This window comes from Mytilus galloprovincialis, chromosome 7 (assembly GCF_965363235.1).
Source record: "Mytilus galloprovincialis chromosome 7, xbMytGall1.hap1.1, whole genome shotgun sequence".
NCBI lineage: Eukaryota > Metazoa > Mollusca > Bivalvia > Mytilida > Mytilidae > Mytilus > Mytilus galloprovincialis.
In genome coordinates this window covers 44,781,937-44,806,327 of record NC_134844.1, presented here as the reverse complement: position 1 = coordinate 44,806,327, position 24,391 = coordinate 44,781,937, and the positions used below count along the sequence as shown (strand labels likewise).

Genomic DNA, 24,391 nt, shown 5'->3' with positions numbered 1-24,391 from the left:
TTTGCAGGTGCAATACTGATATCGGTAACAGGATAGACAAAAAGGTAACAGGATAGACTTTTATATAGTAATATATCAGAAACGTACGTTCCTGTTACCAACGAAATAAAGAGAAAAGTAAATTAACTTATGAGGGATTTACTTGATGTTGGGTTCATTTGAAAGGGTGAAAAAAGGCCGAACAATATAAACTGCTATCTTAGACTTGCATTACTGGTGGTAATTTTTACAACCTTTGAAAACCAATTTTAAGAGCCATTTTTCCGTACAACCTAGAAAATTGGCAGATAATCTATTATTTTACAGAATGAATATATATAGAAGTTTATTCTCTTGAAAACCATCTAATTGGTAACGTAAAACAAGCTTAACATTTTATCTAAACCTTTTCTTAATAACCCAAAATTTCTTTTGAAAATGGTAACAGGATAGACAAAATATTGTACCACCAATCAAAAAATGTTTCAAGATGTTCTTGTATGACATCATTAAGATTGCATCTTTTAAAATGTTGTTCTTAAAGTACTGTTTGTTTTGATTTGCTTATGTAGCGGGTTGTTTGAATAAGTAACTTTTAATAAATTTTTCAATTTCAAAATTCGACATTTTTTGAAAATGACCCATATAATAATTTCAGTATTGACTTTATACATTTGGAAATTTATCTAATGTGCATGCAATTTTTTATACTTTTCTTCTATATTTAAAATTTACATCTTTCTTTTGTGTCTTCGGTTTAAGAGACGCTAGAATTTTTAAAATTCACCACAGATCGATACAGTTTGTGTATTTAAACTAAAGTAAACACACACTTTTGAATTTATTTGAGAAGTTTAACCTAATCAAGTGTATAATAATTTTGACAGGTTGTGAATGGGATTACCTATACATTGATTGATCAGTACCATGACAGACACTATTAGTGATAAAATCTGTAGATAAAACATCACTATAACAGTCTGACTGATGTAATACAACAGTATGTCACCATTTCTATGTCAAATACTTGTTTATGCATCTGTCAAATTGGTGCAATAAAGTTTTTTATAACATCTGTATGTACTTGTGTATATCTGGAGATGTTTATGAATAATGACTCCACTGATAAGGACAGGTCAACACAATGTTGATATAAACCAATTCAATCCTAAAATCAACAAATGTTAAATTCCGCATCTGTGTTTACTGTTTACTTGAATACCGTATATAGTAGTGAGTAAGAGGGTAGACTGTCCCCATATCTTCAAATTATTTTGCATTTGCATTTGCATTTATTTCTGAATATGCTGTGTAAATGATCGATTAAGCAAGTTTGGGAAACAACCCTTTCTAAGATACTTAATTAGTCAACAATTAAAATCAAAATAACTCGTTAATCATCTTTTTAAAAGAAAAGACTTGATAAATGATAGTTAGGGAAAAAAGTGTTCAGTTTTTCCTGATCACTTATAAATGCTAATGAAAACATAGAAATGTCAATAGCACCGAATAACCCAGTCCACGCTGTCATACATGTTTTGTACATGAACTATAAATATATATATGTTATGAATGGTTTTGCTTACCACAACAGGCAACTTCCAAATAAGTGATCAAATCCCATATTAGACCTTTCTTACCACACTATCATAATTACTTTCCAAAACATTATAAAATCACAACAATGAAGCTAAAAATATAACACAACTTCATAATATAAACAAAGTCATGTCTGAATTTAAAATTATTTCATTTCAGGACAGGAATAAACCTCAATAAATCGAACACATAGGTATACATTGTTATCTGGTGGTAATGTCCCCCTTCATTTTATTTGTTCACATTTTATCAGCTATTTACTGTTAATAAAAGATCAATCATTAAACCGTGATTTCCCACTGATACACATTTGTTAAGTTTTTATTTGTTGCCATTTTATGGTATTTTCTAAAACATGATAATTGAACATGAACATACAATACAAAACGTTGGCAATCCAATACCTGGTTAGTGACACCCCTTTTTGATTATTTGAGAAAGTTTCCCAGAGATACTGGATTCTTTCAATGATACCCCATGCATTTAAATCAATAAAGTGTGAACTTAAAACTATATCTTGAGAAGTTTAAAGCTTTGAAACTTAACATCAATTGTTAGTTTCTTCAGAGTAATGGATACCTATGTTGTCATACAGAATTTCAATTGTGAATGTATAATTATGGTAATGAAATGCAATGTACTTTTAAATGAATGAATAGATAAAGGCTAGTATAAGGTCTAATCGGAATGAGACAATTTATTGTCAGAATATCAATCAAAACAAGATATTCAGACTCAAAATTTAAGAGATCTTTTAACATGCAGATTAACATTGGCGGATCCAGGGGGGGGTCCGTGGGTTGGAACCCCTTTTTTTAGGGCGATCAATGCATTTGAATGGGGACATATAGTTGGAACCCCCTTTTTAAAATGGCTGGATCCCCCCTGATTTAGTTTTACGTATGTTCAAGAAAAGGACCATTTTGGATAGATCCATGATGATACTGCAATTCAGCTATGTTTGTGGATATTAATTATCACTTTTAATGCAACAAATGTTATCATAATATAATGACTGACTTACTGTCTGACTGTCCTAGCTTTTATATCTCTGTTAGCACACATTTTTGACAAGAGAACCAGCAAGTTGGTATAATGGTTACCTGGCCTCGCGGTCATAAAACTTTCGAGCATGATTTTTGTACTCAGACTCGAAAATCAACCAATCAAATTGCTGGATTTCATGTTTCGAGCATGATTTTTGTGCTCCGAGCACTGAGCAAAGTTTTATGACTTCAACCCCTGAGACTTTAACTTAATATCAACACCCAATTTGGTGGTGTTACATACATCTTAAAAAGTCTACCTAAAATTATTTTGCAAATAATTCCGCTCAACCAGTGCTAGGGGCTTTCTTAAACTTGCAGTTAGGCGATTTTTTTTATTTGCTTAGTGTTGAAGGCCTCACTGTGACTTTGAGATGAAGAACAGCAATAGAAGTGCTACTCCTTTGCTTTTTGAGTTTTTGTTGTGCATGCATACCGATTTTGTGTCATGGATGAATACCTATATCCTTTGTTTTTCTATGCTTTACAAAACTTACCTTGTTTTATTTGAAGCATGGTTGGAAGGTTTACGAGTAACAGGATGTTCAAATGTTGTTATTTGAGTATTATGACTGAAATTTAAAAAAAAAAAAAAAAATGATATTATACATAATGTTTGAAATTAAAATCTATTAAAATTATAAATATCAATAAAATATTTATATGTAGTGTACATGTTGGAAAATATCTTACCTAAAAAAAACAAAAAAAATACAGTCGCTGTTAAAGTTAAAAGCCTTTTGCCATTATTTGATGCAAACTGCTATGTGTTCTAATTCAAATAATAATATGTCATGTAAGTTCTGACAACGGTATCTTAATTATATACCTTCTATTAGCAGTTTATTTCTGATTACCATTTAGTATTTTGATAAAATAGATGAAAAATTTCTAAATATTTACATGCCTTACCTGTTAAACCAAAAAATTATCGGACACCTTTGAAGAATTCTAGATAGTTATTTCAACAATGTAAATACCTTAGGAAAACAATTTCGTAAAATAATTATAATTCTATTAATTTAATCCGTTAACCTTATAATCCATACTTAACACAATGTTTGTAAGGAAAGACCGTTAACCCATTCCCATACTACTGAATTAAATTGTACTTGTTTCTTCAAAGTTTATACCTATGTCACACATTGTTTATTTGGATTAGAGACAAAAAAAAGTAAATGCCATTTTAGACATGTGAGTGACTTTTACAGTCTATTTCAGTCTATATTAAGTAAATTGATATACCTTTTCTTTCTTTCAATTGTCAGACATATATTATGTCTGTCAAAACACATTTCAACATTATGTTTTACATGTAATTGTTTTCTAGGTGTGTTTTCATTTATATTTAATCTTAAAGGTCAGACAGGTATATAATGGTATAGTTTATGTATTTCATCAACCTGAAAGATATACCACACACTAAAATTATTTAAGTAAAGATTTATATGTATGTACATAAAAAAAAAAATTGAGCAAGAGAAACTGCATATAAAACAGGAGTTATAACTTATGACTCCTTGAAGAGTTTACATTCCTATTCCACTTAGTGGCACCCAATAGCTCTGAGCAATGCTTCATTAAAACATGCATTGTGGCAAGAAAAGACACTTTTAAAAACAGGTAACAACCTTTAAAGGCTATTTCAATAATTCAACTTGATTACTTAACAAAATATTTGACACCCACCCATATTTGAGATTTATAAGTGCAACCCTGGGTTCCATGTATTTTTTAATGGGATCTCCATGACATGTTAATTCATTTTCATTAATAGGTCATGGTGAAACCTCAAAAGGAAAGGTCAGCTTGTCTCAATGACATATGATGGTCATATCTAAGGTCATTTTGAGGCAGATATTCTATAATGGTCTATCGAGTCATGGTTACTTATAACTTAACCTTTCGGAAAGAGAACTTTTACAATACCTTCATCTCTACAACTCAAGGTATAATATATTCCCAGAAAGTACCAACACTAATTGTAATGAACAAAAGCTAAGGAGATGGGGTATGATTGACAAAGAGATACTGTTTAGGACGTGAACAATAACAGGTCACGGTATGCCCTTAAACAATGAGCAAAACTCATACTATAATTCAAGATCCCTATCACCTTTAAATTTGTATGTAAATCACCTCCTTAGTGGATTATCTTTTGTATCTTAGAAATTTTCTTCTGTCATTGAGTGAATTTGGTGTGAATAGTAGATCATTGATAATATCTGTTAAATTGGTTCACAATCACAGCTTTCTAGACGTTGACAAATTGCATTATAGACACATTGACTTATATCACTTAAGATTTTTATGTTCATAGATCCATCTGCATAATATTATATTGACCACCCTTCATGCAAAGCTATGAACACTTCATGTTGACATACTATGCAATTTCATATGTCAAAGATTCTTAAGCATGATTGTATTAGTAACCTATAAAACAGCTAACATTTGTTCAATGCCACTTATCTAATGAACTTAGCGTATGGTGACCTATAGTTGTGAATGTCTGTGTCATTTTGGTCTTTTGTGGATAGTTGTCTCATTGGCAATCATACCACATCTTCGTTTTTATATATTCTTTTTTATATTATATATATAGCCACATACAAATAGTCTATAAGAAAACCTTTCTTTAAACAATTATTTATCATTGTTGTTTTACTAGGACATGGAACAACATAATGTTACTACAAGTACTCTTACAACCATACATATTGTAACCCGTTAAATACAAGAACAAAACCCACAGGAATTTAATCAGAAAATCATTCTTCCTATTCAACCATACAACAATAAAGACAAGATAAAAATCCATGTTGTACTTTTGTCCTGAGAAATCCAGTTCAGCAATAATTTGTTTATTAGTAGACCAATTGGTTTATTTCAAATGAAATAATACCACAAATTGTCAATTTAAATACTTGAATAATTATTTAATCACATTTTTCAAATTACCAGCATTTTGTCAACTCAAGAGTTCATACTTTATAAAAGTTATTATTTGTCCTATTTCTTGCTAATGATCCAAAAATGTTTTAACTATTAAAACATTTCTATCATACAATTCTCTGTTACTTAACTCTGACTATACAATTGTGTGTACCAAGTTACAGAAACCTGTATAAAAAGATTTATAATGGCTATTTCATGACATCTTCCAATGTACCATTTTTTCAAGTCTTTTGATAAGTGTCTCAATTGATACCCAAGGTTTTGTGTACCATTCAAGACCAAGTCAAGGCAAAGACTTACAAACGAATTTGCTACTTTTCCAGGTTTAATACAAATTATGTTATTTCCATGTTATCTTTTAGTGTAATATTTGCCACTGGACACCATTGCAAGGACAATTAAATGTATCTTACTGACATCTGTTGTCTTATGTCTATTTCTATATCCTGTATTTGGCAGTCATACAATTAGGATTAGATTGAGATTGTTAATCTATCTTTTCTTGAATTCAGACACCCAACATGTTCAACATCTGGATTTTCGTAGTTGAAAAAAATAACAAAACATTAGTCCTATTCATCAATTCATTTAACATTAGGCAGTGAAAATATCCTGAATAGCATTCCAGCTTAAGGGCATACGATACAGTTACAGGGATGGTAATGACGTTGCTAACGTAAAATGTTATTTTCGCGACGTCAAACTATGACATATCGGGAAAAGGTGCATTTTTCGACTGATTTTTATCATTCAAACTGATTTAATTTGAAAACGAGTGCATGGACCCCTATTTTTTAAAACAGCAATTTGTTTCATTTTGCAAGGAGATTATGTGACCCAAATTTTATAAAACTGTAAATAGCGCAATTTTTTTAATTTTGATAAACATGCAGCAAAAAATGACGTTTTTTCCTCTATTCATGAACATTTGATAAATATAGAGTTATTTCGGAATAAAAATTACATAATTTTCAATGATACTTATAAAATACAGAAATTACCGATTATTTAACCAAAAATAATTTGTGTTTATCTTTTAAAGCAAAAAAGTTACGTCGTTCTTTCGAAAAAGAAAATACGGACACAAATCTGAATTTTGAGCAAATATACAAAATTTCGACCTCATTTTACTCAAAAAGTAGCACATGAAGGTATATTTTTTATGACATATTTGATTTAATCAGGTAAAAAATAGCCTATATGCAAATTTTCATCAACTTGTAAATACAGGTTCAAAACTGTATCGTATGCCCTTAACTGCACTTTCCAGAATCTTCAAAAACCTGACTGTTTTATCCTTAACAAGTCAATAAAAATTCAAAGTACTTCCAGAAATAAGTTATTAACTTACCATGTGCACTGACTTATCCAAACTTTTCAAATATATACCTGTTCAGGTACAACTCATAAATCCTAATTAACTTACTTGTGCATATTGCCCTTTATAATTAAGTTTATAAATCATTCACTACATGTATCTCTTTTACAGGCAATCAAATTAGTCGACATATTCTACTATTGCCATTTCAATTACATGCTTCATGTATTCAAACACTGACTAGACACCTTATCACACCATCCATTAGTAGTCTGATAAATCAATTATCGCCCTGCAATAGCACTATTATCACCCTGATAGCAGGTAACTAATTGTCCATTAAATCATTGTTGTTTTCTCTGTATACAGAAAAGGACATCATGTTCTGACCTGGACACTATTTGTCAACAAAAATGCCCCAAGGAAAGACTTCCTTACATGTAGCTCCTCAAATAAAGTGTTCTGGAATTTTATTACATGTATGTGTGGTTTTCATACTCAGGATAAATATAACTTGTAACATGATTGTAATTGTCACCATTCAGACAAATGTTCAATACCAAATAACAGTAGCATCATAGTAATTCAACTGACTAATTGGTCAAATGTTTAACATTTCAGCATACCAGGAATTTGTTTTTTCGAAGCAACAATGTACAAACATGTATATTGTTATAATAAAAGTATAGTTATTATTCTTTATTCTAATTAGTTACTTTTTCTTTTATTTTTTATCTTTGATTTTCAAAGAAATAGACATGACTTCAGACTTCCGGAAAAGAGGTGATCTGAAGGATTTTACTGAGAAAAAAAAAATGGCAAAGGACTCACACAAAATTTTGGTTTTTGCAATAAAAATAGTAGTGAGAAACAGCAGGATTTTCTTCAAGGACCATCAGAGAAAAAAGATTTCAAGAATTTTGTGATTTGGACTTGGACCATGAAATGAACCAAATTATTCAACTGTTCCATGGATAAGCAATTTAAACATTACAAATTAATTGCTCCACAAAGAAGTGCACATCTCTGGTGGATGCCAGTGTACATTTCAGTATATCACAGAGAAGCAAGATAACTTGAGACTGTATTTGTATATGGTATTGCATGTTGAAGTGTTATTTGTACAATGGTTGACTGATTGCAGGAATATTAAATATTTGTGGTTTAATACATTTCAATTGACCAACAAAATCATGAAAACAATCAAGAAACAATTAAATCATTTTGCAGCTACTCTGCTTAGGGTCAGATGAGGAAAGATATTAAATTTAATGAGGCATCATTATTGCTTAATGACGTGATCAATAAGTTAGTTTAACAAAACTTGTATTAACATTCTATAAACTGTAAACTTCTATTGATCTACCCCCAAGTTATGTTGTCAAACCATTGTAACAAATATAATTGGGTTTCAGAATGCTATTTATAAATGATATAAAAATAAGGAGATGTGCTAAGATTGCCAATGAGACATAAGTACCCACAAAGTTCAAAAGAAGTGGATGCTAGTAGTTATTACCAACCCTTACAGCCTTCAACAAAGAGAAATAAAACATACAGTATAGTCGGGTAATATGAGTCCCGAAATGAAAATAAAAAACATTTCAATTGAGGTTTTTTCTACCGACAACTAAAGTACCCTTCATAAAGGTATATTTGTATTTCTCAATAATTAATTATTTCATAATGCTAAATATCAATGCATATAACCACACCAATCACTATCAATTCAAAATAAAAATTTATTATGGCTGTTTAAAAATGTCAAAATTTCACCACAACTCTTTTGGGTAAAGACTGTCTAGTGAAATGTCTATATCCTTGCATACATTGTATTGTGCCAGTGATATTGTTTGCCTCAAATTACAGCCGAAATTCGGCCTTTTCCCCTAGAGAAAATTCCCAATTACTAAAAAAAATGGCTTAAAATTCCTCCCAAAAAGTTTTACATTTTCCCCAAACAGTGATGGCATTGGTAGTAATGTTTGTAAATATCGTATTCATGTTATTATTTTGATATTAGAAAGCACTTTTGAGATCCGGTTTTCTGATCAAAATCATCATGGTGTTTGTAACAGATGTAGTTTTCAATGCAGTAAGTACCATCATTGCTTCTGTTTCTTTCCCCTCTCCAAAAAGTACTTTTCAGGTTGATAATGTCTGACAACCAAATTATACATGAAAAAACAGTGCAAAAAAGACAGCAAAGGTCACCAAAAAATCAGAGATGTGTTTAGAATAAAATATACAAATTTCCCAATTTCAATGAAAAATATACATTTTTCCCAATAAAAAACGGTAGAGGTAGTTTTGAAAAAAGACAACAATATCACTGTGTGCTTATTTTTATATAAAATGTTATTTGGGGGAATCTGATATGACCTAGCTAATGCAACTTGACTTACTGTTGCAGTCTTGTCTTGGCTGTTGGCTTATAATTTAAGCATATTGTGTTTTGCACCATATAACATATAATCAAGCTGATCAAATGATAAAAGATTATTCAACTGCTGTGTGGACCCAAATAATATACCCCAAATGAAATCATTATTACCCTTTGACTTAATCTACTTGACTATTATTTCACAACCATCAATTTGTTACCTTATGAAATTGAAAGGTCACAGACTGTCTGGGGTGGTGGATGATTAAGTTAACTAGTTGACACTTACAGTAAAGGGGGAAGTAAACCAGCATATTGTTTTAGTAAATTGAGAAAACAGTAAGATAAGGAGATGGGGCATTAAGGCCTGGTTTTGGCCCAAGAAAATAAAATGTTTGATAACTTTCTCAAGTTGGCACATAATGTTTAGAAATCCATAGGGTCAAGAAATATCAATGAAAAACATTAAGATTGTTATGTGATGATGTCACAATTACGTCATAATATGTACTGTTTTCACAAAAATGATGAAAAATACAGAATTTATGCAGTTTTCTATCTTTAATTCTGTTGTGGAAACATCGTGCGCAGCCAAGAAATAAAAAAATAATTTAACAGAAGCTTTATTATAACTATTGACAAAATCTCACTAAATATAAAGTTGTTTCTTGGGTGCGCACATACTTTTTCAATCTAAAATATACTTAAAAATTTGATGAAAAACAAAGAAAATCACGAAATTTTACAAAATATGCAAATTAAGTCATTTGTTGCCATGGTAACCTGTTCAATGTCCAAAATTGTTTTGTTTTTCTGAATACCTTGTACCATAGATATTGTACAGTAATCAAAAAATATGTATTATAACTTTTAAATTTGCAGTAATTTTTGGGCCAAATAAGGGCCTCCTTATTGCCCCTACTCCTTTATTGTTTCAATTATTTGCCTATAAAAAGGTTCATGTTGATCTTATTTTGTTCATCAAACATGTTGATATATAGCAATATAACAATCAATTATGATTATCATAACCCTGCATACGGGTCTAAGGCAACTGGTAGCACTGATTTTTCACAAAAAGTACACTGTTATAGTTTATAATCCACTTAAAATATAAAATGTGAATGAAGCTCATTCAGTACCCCTTATGTAAATGATTGTTTACCCTGTTTGAACAGTTAATCCCTTGATCTTCTTTTAGCAGTTAATTTCCTGATAAGAAGAAAGATCAACTTGAGCAAGCAAATATTGACCAATAAGTTTCTGAGTGTCTTTACAGGTTTTACATGTACATGTTTGGGTTTTTAGGTTTGGACTCTAAAAAGATCAACATTTAAAATGTAAATGTTTAGAAAAGTAATGTTGACAAAGGAAACATTGAAATTTATCTAAAATTTTGATGTTTTAAGGACATTATCATTGAACAACAATAAATCAAATCTTCAATGTTGACAAGTGTTCTAAAGCTAGACACATAAACTAAAATCATGACACAACATTCAATTTTTTGTGTGTTTAGAATTAAATTACTCTCATATTCAAATTTTATGAATGAAACTATTAAGGTTTATTTCATTAATTTATCTTTGCCATTTACTGACATTAATGTAAGATTAATATGAAGTTCTTGCTAATTTTGAGGTAAACAGGTGGTATATTACGGGAAAATTTAAAATTTGCATGTAAGTCTGTCTCTTTTTTTACATGTCCTGAGTAACTGACACTAGCCTCTTTCTATATACACATACAAAATGTCAGGACATTTAGAACATTTATTACTTTCAAGTGATTAAAACTCAGCAGGTACAAATATAGGCTTAGATTTTAGGAAATCTGATTTTAATTTATTGCTCATACATTTGTACTTTCAAATAATATATGCACTTAATCTGTTCTGATAAAACAATTCACTTCCAAGAAAGAATATCTGGTCCTAAAAAATGTACATTAAGCTGGTTCATTAAGGAACATGCTGGAGCGATTTTACTTCCCTATATATTGCACAGAAGACTTTATCCAGTGATATTGTTGTCTTTTTTCAAAACTACCTCTACCGTTTTTTATTGGGAAAAATGCATATTTTTTATTGAAATTGGGAAATTTGTATATTTCATTCTGAACACATCTCCGATTTTTTCCTGACCTTTGCTGTCTTTTTGCACTGTTTTTTCATGTATATTTTGGTTGTCAGACATTTTCAACCTGAAAGATACTTTCGGAGAGGGGAAAGAAACAGAAGCAATGATGGTACTTACAATGCATTGAAAACTACATGTGTTACAAACACCATGATGATTCTGATCAGAAAACCGGATCTCAAAAGTGCTTTCTAATATCAAAATGATAACATGAATACGATATTTACAAACATTACTACCAATGCCATCACTGTTTGGGGAAAATGTTAAACTTTTTGGGAGGAATTTTAAGCCATTTTTTTCAGTAATTGGGAATTTTCTCTAGGGGAAAAGGCCGAATTTCGGCTGTTTTTTGAGCCAAACAATATCACTGTTATCATAACTATTTGTAGAAACTACAGCTAACAATATATGAAATATCTCAAATAGCATAACGTTGCTACATTTCTGAGAGCAAAGATGGCCCATATATATGCCAAAAAAGACGGTCATCTAGAAAAACATTTGAGACTTTTTTTTTTGCTCTGAAGCAAGGGGAGAGAACAATGCACTATGCCTCCTATGTTGCCTCCAAATGAGTGAGATGACTGGAAAATGACAATTGAAACAAGAAGCTTTGTAACAAACATAAGAACTATTACTGTCACTATTTACTGGTGATTATCCTTTCTTTAACTACAAACTTTGCAGTTCTGAATCCCCCCACACCTAATATATATTTCACATATATAATCAAACAATATGTTCCTGTTAAATTACTGCCATTTGTAAAATGGAAGTTAAATCCAACTTTCATCTTTACTTAATTTTATGTGTACTATACCTTTGTAAATCAGCCATTACTACTTATTCATTTATGATTCAAAGTATTTACAGGTGTGGGAGGACAGGTATTTTGGATTTATATCAATTTAATCAATGACATTCAAAATCCTTGTAAGAACAATGTAGTACAACCTAATAAAGATATGTATCAACCTGTAAACAGTGAATGAAAGACATTTTTTTCTTGATTGTCCTACAGGTAAACAATTGTTTTAATCCAAGCATATATTATAAAAAATTACATTTCAACCTTCATTTGGGTAAAGATAAATAAAACATATTGACCATATGACTTTTAAAAAGCAAAATTTTTAAAAAACTTGTATACCAGGGAGTTGTTAAATAAGCAATTGCATATATATGCATTGATGAAATAATTTCATTTATACTCTTTTAATCTTACAACAGTTCTTCATTCTATTCTCATCATCCCAATAGAAATTCTAGAGGGAAACACTGAAACTATTCATAAATTATATATATTTTTTTCTCTCATAAGAATGAAAGCTATGAAAATTTCTAATATTTTACCTAATTTCAATGTTCATCCGTAGACAGCTATTATCATAATACATAAAATGTCTTATAAATTCAAGATCAATTTGCTTTCAAGCAACTTAAAAAATATTTAAAATTTTGTATTTCAATTTAAGCAACAGAAGTCATTTCAAATGGACCATACATAAAAATATTAAGAATAGATCATCACTTCTTCACACAAATAATATGTATCACATCTTAAAATTTCCACTTTAAAATATTTATCAGTTTATGTCAAGGTTTGAACTTTTAAAAAGTCCCCATTTTAATGTGCATTTAAATGCTTTAAATTTTTCTTTGAAGTTTTAAGATATTTATTATCATTAACTATTTAAATGTTTTTTATGTAAATAGATAAGTTTACAGGTTCAAATTGGGTAAAATGAACTTACCATCCAGTAAATATTTTTCAAAAAGTCGCGAGGTCACGATAGATATCCAATTTTATATTTCCAAGCATGCAATAAAGTCAACTGTTCATTGACAAACTCTCCACTAATCTAAAACTCCCAATTCGTCATTCTAAATTTGGTACAAAATGGGTTCAAAATGAAATAAATCAATTTTATCCAAACAAATTTAAATTGAAATCTTCGCTTAACAAAACCTCATTCATCATTCAAACAGAGCCGTAATAATCAAAGTCTGAATCTTAACTTTTTATAACTCACCAAACCAGTAACAAACTAAACTTCCCACAAAAGATGTCACAGTAACTGTCTTCATTCGATTATAACATTTCACAGTTATCCCGTTTACAGCCCCAAGAACTGTCATACACCTGGGTTAAGCTATTTAACTAGCAGATACACATTCACAATAAACAATTGTTAACATAATTCCATGAGAGATAATAACTTAGTGATCATCTAAACTTTAAATATGGTATTATATTTTTACGTTTGTTTTTATTGTTATGTAAATAAGTTTCTCACGTCAATCAAGCTAATTAACATATCTTTTTTCATATTTGTAAAGGAAACCAGATATTTTATTTCCTTTTCACTTCATAGCTGGTTCAGTAATAAATAACTTTTTCTCAAGTTGGTAAACATCGGTGCACAACTTATCTTCAAATTTAAATAATCTATTTGCCCTTCAATTACATAATAATTTAGGATTTTTAAAAAAAGTGGAGATACAAATCATACAACCACTGTACAAAGGGCAATAACTCTAATTACAAACTTTTATTCTTGTACTGGAGAGAAAAATTATAAGTATAAAGACATGAAAGAATTGATCTTAAAAATAAAATTTTGAATGAAGATGATAGACCCAAGCATTGTGTATCAATTCATTGGCCAAATAATTGGACCTGTTGATTTTAATACAATTGTCATTATAACAGGAAGGCCTTTCTAAGGGACAATTGACAATGATTGAAAATAATTACCATAAACTCAAGAGGAAGGAATAGTTTTATCTAATTTATTATCTTTAAAAGTGATTGTAATAAATCTTCCTGATGTTTGATTTGTTTAAGAACAAAATTTGTTTGGTTCTTTTTTAAAACAAAGTATAATTTATAGTTCCTCTCAGTTTCAATGTCAACAAACATTTTTGATCTTAGCTTAGCTTGTTTTAAACTTACAATAATACCAGACATTTCACAGCTATATATTATACATATAATATATATAATATGACAATATTTTAATGAACTGTTATTATTTGATGTAAAATGTAGTCTGCGAATTTTAAATTTTAATATATATAATATATATATAAGTACGTCTGAGTCAGTGACAACCCTACAACAGATGTATCCATCGGATCGCCATCAATGATGGTGATACATGGCTGTGTACATAATGTATATATATTCACATATATAAAGTGCCTAGAAAATCAACCTAAGGCCACAATTAAAAATATTTTGGTTTGCCCAAACCCTACCCAAAGGTTGAGATAGTGGGTAGGTAAGTAGGCATTTTCTTTTTTTTTTCTTTTTTTAAAGAAATTGAAGTATCAGATGTTCATTAGTCTTCATGCCTATCTGATAAAAAAAAAACTTCTTCAAATCAGGACAATAAAAGAATTTGAGTAGGCAGCTTTTTTCTGGGTAGGTAGGGTTTGGGCAAACAGACCTATTCTTTTTTATGGCCTAATGAAGTTAGAGTAGATTTGATTCGTGAATTCCTCCCAGAGGAACCTGTACTTTTTGTTTCTAACTTCTACGACAACACCGCCTAGCATTGCGCAGAGACCTTATCCACTCCTCTAACTCTAGCTTATAAAAATAAGCTTTCGTTTGGGGAGGTCCACATATATATATATCTTAATATATCTTAATTGTTATATGTACAAACAATGTTACTAATTTGTTACAATTTTTTGGTACTTTTTGTTTATTTTCTACTGCAAAACCTTTTACTTGTACCTAAAATTTAATTCAAACTGCAAAGGTCTTTGAAAAAGAAGTAAACAAAGTATGAATCACAAATCTAAACCTTATGCACAGGGCTCTAATTCTATGTTGAATTTTATTTTTGAAGACTTGACTTTAATAAATTTTGCTTATTGGTAGAGACAACTTCAAGCTGTCAAATCAAAAGAGGATACCTAACAGAAACATGCATTGCTTTCACTATGATTAATTCATGAAGATGAATAAAAAGCTTACTTTATATTTTTAATTTACATAAATTTACATTTACACATGTGATAAACTTGATGGATAATAAATGAAAGAAGAACATTCAAAATCAGTTATAGAATTGAAACCATTAAAAAACAGAACTTTCTAAATCACGAATAACTCCCTACTACAGTTTTACTTATCAGGGATCACCCATATATGTTAAAGATGGCGGTATTCAATCATAAACAATCATGGAGATCCCTTAAATTTGGCCTTTTTTATAATGACACATAAAAACACTAAATCGTCAACGTTTGTCATTATTATTCTTCAGACAACCAACACCTTAACTTGCACCAAGTTGGTCAACAGATATCTTAAGTTCTTAAATGACAAGCAGGTAAACTGATTTTCTAAACAGAGAGAAGTTTACTTCTTAAAATAACGTTTGATCAAAATCCTTTGAAATTTAATTGGCATTTAATACTCGGCACTGAAATTCAAAATTATATAAGAGTATACTCAACTTCATTTTCATTAAAACTACCCACCTGTAAATATTGTATACAATGAGACAGTTCCATTATAAATAAAATATTTGAAAATCCATTATTCACTGTAATACTCACTCAATATAATATATAGCACCTTCTGGGGTAACTGCCTGCTCCCAGCCTTGAGCACCTATATAAAACAAAAATATTTATTAACTGTATTACTCATTATACATACTGTAGTTATTCCAACTACATGTACTTATGCAACAGTTGTACATGCAGACTTTTAGTATTGTATTTTCATTTTGGATTTTATTTCCAGTTCAATATTCATTTGTGCATTATGCATGCATGTACACAAATGCATTTAATCCTCCATAGTTCAAAGTTGAATAAGAGTTATCCCCCTTACAACCAGATTCTGTATGACAATACATGTATAAGTTTATTTTTTTACTGGAATATTTTTTTTCTCAAATTAGTGTTTTTGTAACATGTCTTTTTATGAAGGACCACACCACATTAATTTTTATCCACCATTATTTTAGTAATAGATTTTCTCACTATCTTTCAGTGAAATTCAATTGTACATGTACAACCAAGCTTAAAATCTTTAAGAACACCACTCATTAAGTCATTCCCCTTACCCTTTAAAACATATGTTTAGAAATATGTAAGAAAAACACTGTAAAATACTTTCAATGTTTATCTTATTTCTTTATACATGTATACAATGTAAGCACACTTTTTATTCTTCTGTATTTAAAAAAAACTACACAAATCTTATTCTATTGACAAAATTTATTAGATGCATATGTACAATACATGTATATAACATTCATTTCAAATGGAGCTTTTTACTTTGGAAACTCAGAACAACTCTTCCAAATACAAGAATTAATGTGCTAACTTATGATATTACAAAATAAGATTTACAGTAGGGTGACAAGAGTTGACTAATCTAAATCTATTCCAAGAAGACTTTCAAATTTGTCTGAGTAACACAAATGTCCTGCTCAAGCTTTGCAATTTTCAAAGTTAAAAGGGGACATATTTCTAAAACAGAAAAGATTCAAGCACTGCCCAAATTTAAACTCTGTTTTCCGTATTGTAGTTCTTAATTAGCATTGTGTATGATTTTTTATAAAATTTGGATGAGAAAAGAGTAAGTTAGATTGCAGCAACTGAAAAATTTGATATTTTCCAAGTCAAGGGGCACAACTCTATAACGGTAAAAGAAACACTGCCAAAATTTGTACTCAGTCTGTGTGTTGTGATTCTTAGCATTGTGTAAATAATCAAATTTGCATGAGGCAATAAATTTACAAAGTTATAAAGGGGCATATCCCTAGAACAGTTAGTGACTTACCGCCTAATTTGGGACTCTGTCTGCGCGTTTTAGTTCTTCACAATGTGTATGAGTTTTACAAAATTTTGACGAATAAATTTATGTTAAAGTCAAGTGTGTCAAACCAGAACATTTGCAAGTTTTTCAAGTTAGCATAACAAGAACAATGAGTGACTCTGATCACTGCCCAAATTCAAACTATGTCTGCCAGTTTGATTCTCAACATTGTGTAAGATTTTCATAAAATTTGCATGAGGCAAACTTAAGTTAAGGTGCGGAATCCAAAATGGGAAGGAAAGACTAACTAAAGGATGGACAGTCCAGGGTAGCACTCTTGATATCAGGTTTGAGGTATAACAACCAAGTTTGTGCAAATCAAGGGTCTAGTGAAATAATTATATACATTGTAATAAGAGTATAATCAGCAACTAAATAAATACAATGAAGCCTAAAAAATTTTTTTAATAAATTTCTTATTTCCTTCAAACTGAACCCTCTGCCCTATGGAAGGAAACACAGGTGGTAATAACACTTTAAAGACTATCTTTATATTTGTACATGTATCTACATAATCTGTGCATCAACAAGTGGTGGTGACCTGCATTATCTAATGATGATAAAAAACAACTCATAGGAAGAATTTACTTTAAGGTAAAGTTGACAAAGAACGTCATATATATCAAATTTACAAGTACTTAATGCATGGAAACAACCAAAAACTTCCTGAAGATTTACCGACAATAATAATTTATGTATGATTTCAGATGGTTAGAGTCAAAACCTGCTAGCAATAAAAACTATTTAGTGATTTCTGTCTAATTCAACTTCCAAGTGAAGAATTTTGATTATGGTTCTTATGTCTTTGGTCTTATCTCTGAGTGTATTTTTCACTACATGTATGTTTGTCTTATAAACAAGGATTTCAGTATTGATGGTAGGTCTTTCATATTTTCTGTTAAAAAAAATCCAACTAGACTAACTTAGTAAGTGGTGATTTAGCTGATATTTGGTTGCTGTCTCATTGGTGTACACCTCATATCTTCTTGTTTGGTTGCTGTCTCATTGGTGTACACCTCATATTTTCTTGTTTGGTTGCCGTCTCATTGATGTACACCTCATATTTTCTTGTTTAGTTGCTGTCTCATTGGTGTACACCTCATATCTTGTTTGGTTGCTGTCTCATTGGTGTACACCTCATATTTTCTTGTTTGGTTGCTGTCTCATTGGTGTACACCTCATATTTTCTTGTTTAGTTGCTGTCTCATTGGTGTACACCTCATATTTTCTTGTTTGGTTGCTGTCTCATTGGTATTCACCTCATATTTTCCTGTTTGGTTGCCGTCTCATTGATGTACACCTCATATTTTCTTGTTTAGTTGCTGTCTCATTGGTGTACACCCTCATATTTTCCTGTTTGGTTGCTGTCTCATTGATGTACACCTCATATTTTCTTGTTTGGTTGCTGTTTCATTGATGTACACCTATTTTATTGTTTGGTTTCTGTCTTATTGATGTTTTAAATTACCTCATACCATAGGTCATTTTTCGTGAGTGTTAAATTTGGCGATTTTCATTGAATATTTTGGCAGCTATTATTTATTCAATGATTTAATCTATACCATTGCATGCATACTTTTAAATTGGCGGAATTTATTTTGGTGATTTTGTTCCTTCCGCACAAATTTACACCGCAAGAAAATAACCTGCTATACCATATCTTCTAGACAAGTATATATATCAACATTTCCTTTTATTTATGTGTTAAAAAAAAATCATTTAAAAGAGATGAAATGAAATGGGCTTTTCAATGAGAACTGAATTTCATTAGTTGTGATATATATTAATGCATTTAATTATTTGGCATGTTATTTAGAAATCGATTTCTACTGACTACTAATGTTACAAATTAATAACGATTACATTTAGGAGTTTTATATTTCAATCCTATAATAAACATAATAAACATGCTTTGTCTGGTTTTGAAAAATGTTTTTTGATGTACCAACAGACCAGGCCTCTTTAAAGCCAAAAAGAGTGGTTTATTTTTGCTTCCAATATTGCCTACTACTTTTTGTTTTGACATCCCCCTTTTTGAAAGGCCTGGATCTGATCTGCCACTTACTGTGATGTCTTGTTTTATTTTATACATATAGACCACATTATACTGCAATAGAAATTCTAAAGAGAAAACTAAATTATTATGTAATTTAAGGCATTTAATATGTATGCCATGCTGATATTAATTACTAGTATAATGTAGCAAATTACTTGGTTTACTTTCATGTGTCTGGGCTGTAGGTTAACCAAATTTATAATTTAATTATAGTTCCATGAGATCAGACAGTGACTACATGTACAGTTCAACCTAACTTAACTGAAACATTTTGCAATTTCACAACATATATTTTTCTAAAGTTAAACCACATGTAATCAGAATACTATAGTATTGCTATTTCACATTAATATTTTTCTAAATTCAAACCACAAATGTAATCAGAATAGTATTTCAGGGATGAAGATTTTTTTTTATACTGCAATAGAAATTATTATGTATGTATGTGGACATACATTAGCTGCCAATGTATGTCCACATACATTGGCAGCTAAAATCTATCATTGTTGCTTGTACATGTAACTGTAAAAATCCAAAAAAATTATCTACTAGCATTATAGGTTTAACAAAGTTATTTTTATCTGATGGAAGATCAAGATCAGAGATCTACACTTTCATAATGTACATTAGGCTTGTAAAAATGTTCAGATAATCATCAACATTCTTAATCAATTATCACCCTGTAAATTTACTTCTGAATGGTCCTAAGTAATCAACTACTCAAATATACTGATACTTGTTTAAAATTACTAACAAAACTTTTCTTCTGAAAAGGAGAGACTTGTACAATAGTCAGTAATATTGGTTTACTCTCCTATTCAATGGTTAATTGACAAAAATTATTACAGTTATTTTTATGGAGACCTACTAAGTTCAACATTTTTTAAATATTAAAGTTTTTGTGTCTAAATTCTTCACAAATACAATTTAAACATCAGTAACCTGTACATTCAAATGTATGATTTAATTTTGATGTGACAAAAATTGTTAAATGGCTTTATAAAAATATGGACTTAAGCTGTCATGAATATATACCAATTGTAGACTTGGACAAATTCAATGCATAAAAAGATACATTGTACCAAGAGAGTTTTGCAAGACTAGGGTAAATTCAATGCATAAAAAGATACATTGTACCAAGAGAGTTTTGCAAGACTAGGGCAAAATAAAAACAAAACCCTTTGATAAACCAAATAATCCTCCTTCCCTCCGTCAATCATCTTTATGACAGTCTCTCCCTAATACTCATGCCGGATGGCATGGCTTTGAGACGAGAGCAGGTAATAATTCTTTCATGCCATGCTGTATGCTCATTTTAACATGGGTAGGCATTATATTTTTCAATATCTTGATACGGAGCATTAGTGGCAGGGGCATAAATATCTGAGTATATATCATAATATATTTCTTAATCATGAACATACATGTAAATAGGATCTTTAGAGCCTTCGCCTTACTGTGCTATTTTGTTTCTGTTCCCTAAGGTGAAATGAGGCCTGAACATACACATGTAGCTACAAAGCCAGTAACACTAGTGTTTTGAATGCATTTTGTGTATTCTTTACACTCAAAAATCAAATTTCCTAACAACATTCCTACATAGATATATCTATTGATTTTTAGAAAGTTATAAAGGCTATTTTAACTGTAATCACAATAAATTTTTATCTAAGGATTAAATTCTGATCAGGGTAGGGCAAATCCATAAACTGTTATAAAAACACTTGAAATGTCAAAATAGGTCATATATACATAAATTCAATCCTCTTTTATTGTAATCCAATTATATATGAATCAATCTGTGTTCATACTTATTATTTAGATATATTATATATACAATCATGTATATCATTGTATATAGCGCTAGCCTTCATTGAAAATTAAGCTGATGTCAGTCTAGAAACTAATAAAGTTTGTTTTTAATGTGCATCTACATGTATGTACTTTATCTGCACATCTTCAATTAAAGCATCAATATCAGTTTAATTTAGTTTCAATGTGGCAAATATAGATACATGTATAGTCACAATCTACAAAATTTAAACTAACTGACACTAAGTCATTTTTGGGCCCTTTACAGCTTGGAGTTTCTTGAGCCAAGACTCTGTGTTGTCAGAGCGCCAAACTTTGACCTTTAATGGTTTGCTTTTGATAATCAAATTATGTAGCAATCTTATTTGTTTCATTTCACTATTGGACTAGCCAGGCAAAAGTTGACAATTCCTTGGACTCACACTCAAAATTCCTTAGTGTCTCAGATCAGAACCCTACTGACAAAATATCTGATACAGCTAAAGCCCCAGTCCCACTAGACCACGATCACACCACGATCTAAAATAAATTCAGAACGTGGTGAGGTCGCGGTATGAAAATGTAAAATGTTCGTTGCTTTCACGATGCTACTGCGTCCTCATTAGTTACTACAACGATCCCGCTACGATTATACCACATTCTCACTGCGCTTATTCTGCGACCTCACTACACTTATCAAGATCTTTCTAGGATCATCACGTTCTCACTGCGAAACAATACAGTCATGCCATCATACTAGAACACGAGGGCGTGGTGGTAGGGGAGCTCGGATAGTAACGAATCCTGATCAAGCAGATATGTCGGATCGACCAATCCAACCTAAATTACAACCTATTGCTGGTCCATAAAGCTCAAAGGACGTATATATACTTTCAGTAAAAAGAAATACCTTATAGATTAATAAAATCTAATTGATCTGGAAGGTAATGATTGCAAAAAATATGATGTATCACCACAATCAATCACCTGGGTATAATTTTCTTGATAAAAGGCTTAATTTGTCATATTGTAGGTCAAATTACCTAAATGGTATGTACAGCTGGTATTTGTGTTGTTATTTGTTAAATAACCTAATAAAAAATATTTACAATTTAAAATATTTTATTTCTAACATATTTAAATGGCATATTTACATTCTAAGCACATCACCTATAATAATATGAAATCATTACAAGTCAGTATGACCTCTGGAGCCTTCAAGGTGCATCAATTCAAGTCCAGATTGAGGAATTTTAAATACATGTACATGTACAAAAATGTAGTATTAATAAAGGAATTTGCCTCTATCTTCTTATGGTTAATTGGTCTTTGGCTAATAAAGTAAGAATTCAAATCTTAAATTTTTTGAACAGACATTTTAGTTTGTATCTCCTTATTACAGATTTGGTATTTCCTTTTTTATGGGTTGGATAGTGTTTTGTTATTCTATGTCATTCTGATAAAATCATATATACTTGTACATGTATAATTGAATTATGAAAATGAAGAATGATGAAGACAGGGGTAGTGGCTCATAGTTAAAACCTATCATTTTGCTGAGGCAGAATCATGACAATAGATTGATGTCTAAATACAGATCAACTAGGAAATAACACAATCTTATTTTGTAGGAAGATTTGGGTGTTAAAAAAATGTTAAGTAAACTAAAATTGATGACTTACAGTAATTTTACTTTGACAACAATTTATCAATCAATGAGTCATAATGTATACAGTTATTTGTTTTGAGAGGGGGAAGGGGGGTTAGGGATCAGATTTTTTCAAAATTGCTATATCTTAGACACTTGTTGCATTTGGAATGAATTCAAAGCTGAGTAATATTCAAAATAAAAATATTTTCAAAATATAACATATTTTTACATAGATTATTATTAAAATTAGACTACAATCAAAATATTGTTAGTTCATCCTGGATTGTATAAACAAAATAGAGCTACATATAAATATGGTTAGAGCATAGATTTTCTGAAGTCCCACTCCTAATTATAAAAGTTGTCTTGATTGGAGGGGACGGTCCCTTTTTTTAAATTACTTTTACTTCAATTAACAAAATTGGGAATCACTAGATCCTTTAAATAACCAGAATGTTATTTCTTCACAAACTGTGGTACCTGCTGATCATGATATCCAAATAGTTCTATTTTCTAGTCAATGAAAGAGAACTCTTTACTTTTAAAGCAACTACATGGTAGAACCGAATATATTTTTCAATACATTTGATTTATGAATGGTATTTTTTAGAGCATTAAAATCAACCATTATAATAATCATTGAAGGCTAGACTACCTATATCATTATATATGGTAATGTGTCATGTTTTAAGATGTGCAAGCATGCACATTCTTGGTTTGACAAGTTGATGAGTGAACGTCCAAACGATGACTATTACATGTATATACAATGTATACATGTGAATCATTACTAATGGGAATCTCCCGCCATTTCTCTACAAAAATGTGCATGTTAGGTATTAAATTTTGTTTATTTTATTTGCATATTTACCTTCAATTTGTCTATGACCCGTTTTGACTGGCTGTCCCGTTCTCGGATGAAGCCATGATGTGGTCTGAATTCGGTCACTGTCAACATAAACAAAACAAACAGGTGTGAAAACTTTAAGGAAGGTAGTGTAAACGATCAAGTGACGCCAATATTGAATAAAATGTCAGATTGAAACGATTAACATGGACCTTCTTTACAGAAAACTTACTCAACAAAGAAAACTCTTCCGTCTCTTGTGACACCTATGCTCAGGTGTGCAGGGAGTCGCTCCCGAAGTAGATCAGCCGCCATGTTTGAAAAGTTGGGAAAATACCTTTTGGCTGTTCCGGTGACCTCCCACTTACTTTTATGAGATAAAAATAGTGAGGATGCAAAAGGAAAATTGTATCGCGTAACAAATATAGATAGGATGACTAAAGATAAGAAAACTGTATTTCAGAGTGTTAAAGTAATAAAGAATTATTTAAAACATTATTAAGATTAAAACCGTTTTTTATCAGAAGTTCATTCTGCTCTCTCTCTCTATATATATTATATAAAGTCCACAAGCACTTGTCTCTGAAAAAAATCTCTAGACATAAGACATATAAGACATAAAGCTTTATTTAGAGTCGGTATAAGCAAGCAATTACAAACATAAGCTCTGAAGAGCTTTTAAAACCGACATAACAACAAATAAAACAAAACATACATATCGAGTCATGCACACAACATTAAACATATAAAGCAAGAGTTCAATCAGTATATAAA

At 30.4% G+C, this 24,391-nt stretch overlaps 1 protein-coding gene across 11 annotated transcripts in view; it reads right to left on the bottom strand.

Moving 5' to 3' along the window:
* LOC143083100 (uncharacterized) overlaps positions 1-23,955 on the bottom strand; it is a 74,669-nt gene extending 50,714 nt beyond the window's left edge. For 6 of the 11 annotated variants that reach the window (XM_076259321.1, XM_076259323.1, XM_076259325.1 and 3 more), the window contains exons 1-4: positions 23,850-23,955; positions 23,642-23,718; positions 16,000-16,054; positions 3,122-3,196 (exon numbers count right to left, since the gene is read on the bottom strand). In XM_076259321.1, coding sequence (XP_076115436.1) covers positions 3,122-3,196; positions 16,000-16,054; positions 23,642-23,718; positions 23,850-23,932 — 290 coding nt within the window. In that variant the 5' untranslated portion in view covers positions 23,933-23,955. Of the gene's footprint in view, positions 1-1,565; positions 1,696-3,121; positions 3,197-7,008; positions 7,088-7,148; positions 7,181-12,244; positions 12,277-13,178; positions 13,294-15,999; positions 16,055-23,641; positions 23,719-23,849 lie in introns of those variants that run through there. The other 5 variants (XM_076259331.1, XM_076259326.1, XM_076259327.1 and 2 more) reach the window with 5 other exon arrangements.
* Positions 23,956-24,391: the final 436 nt, after the last annotated feature.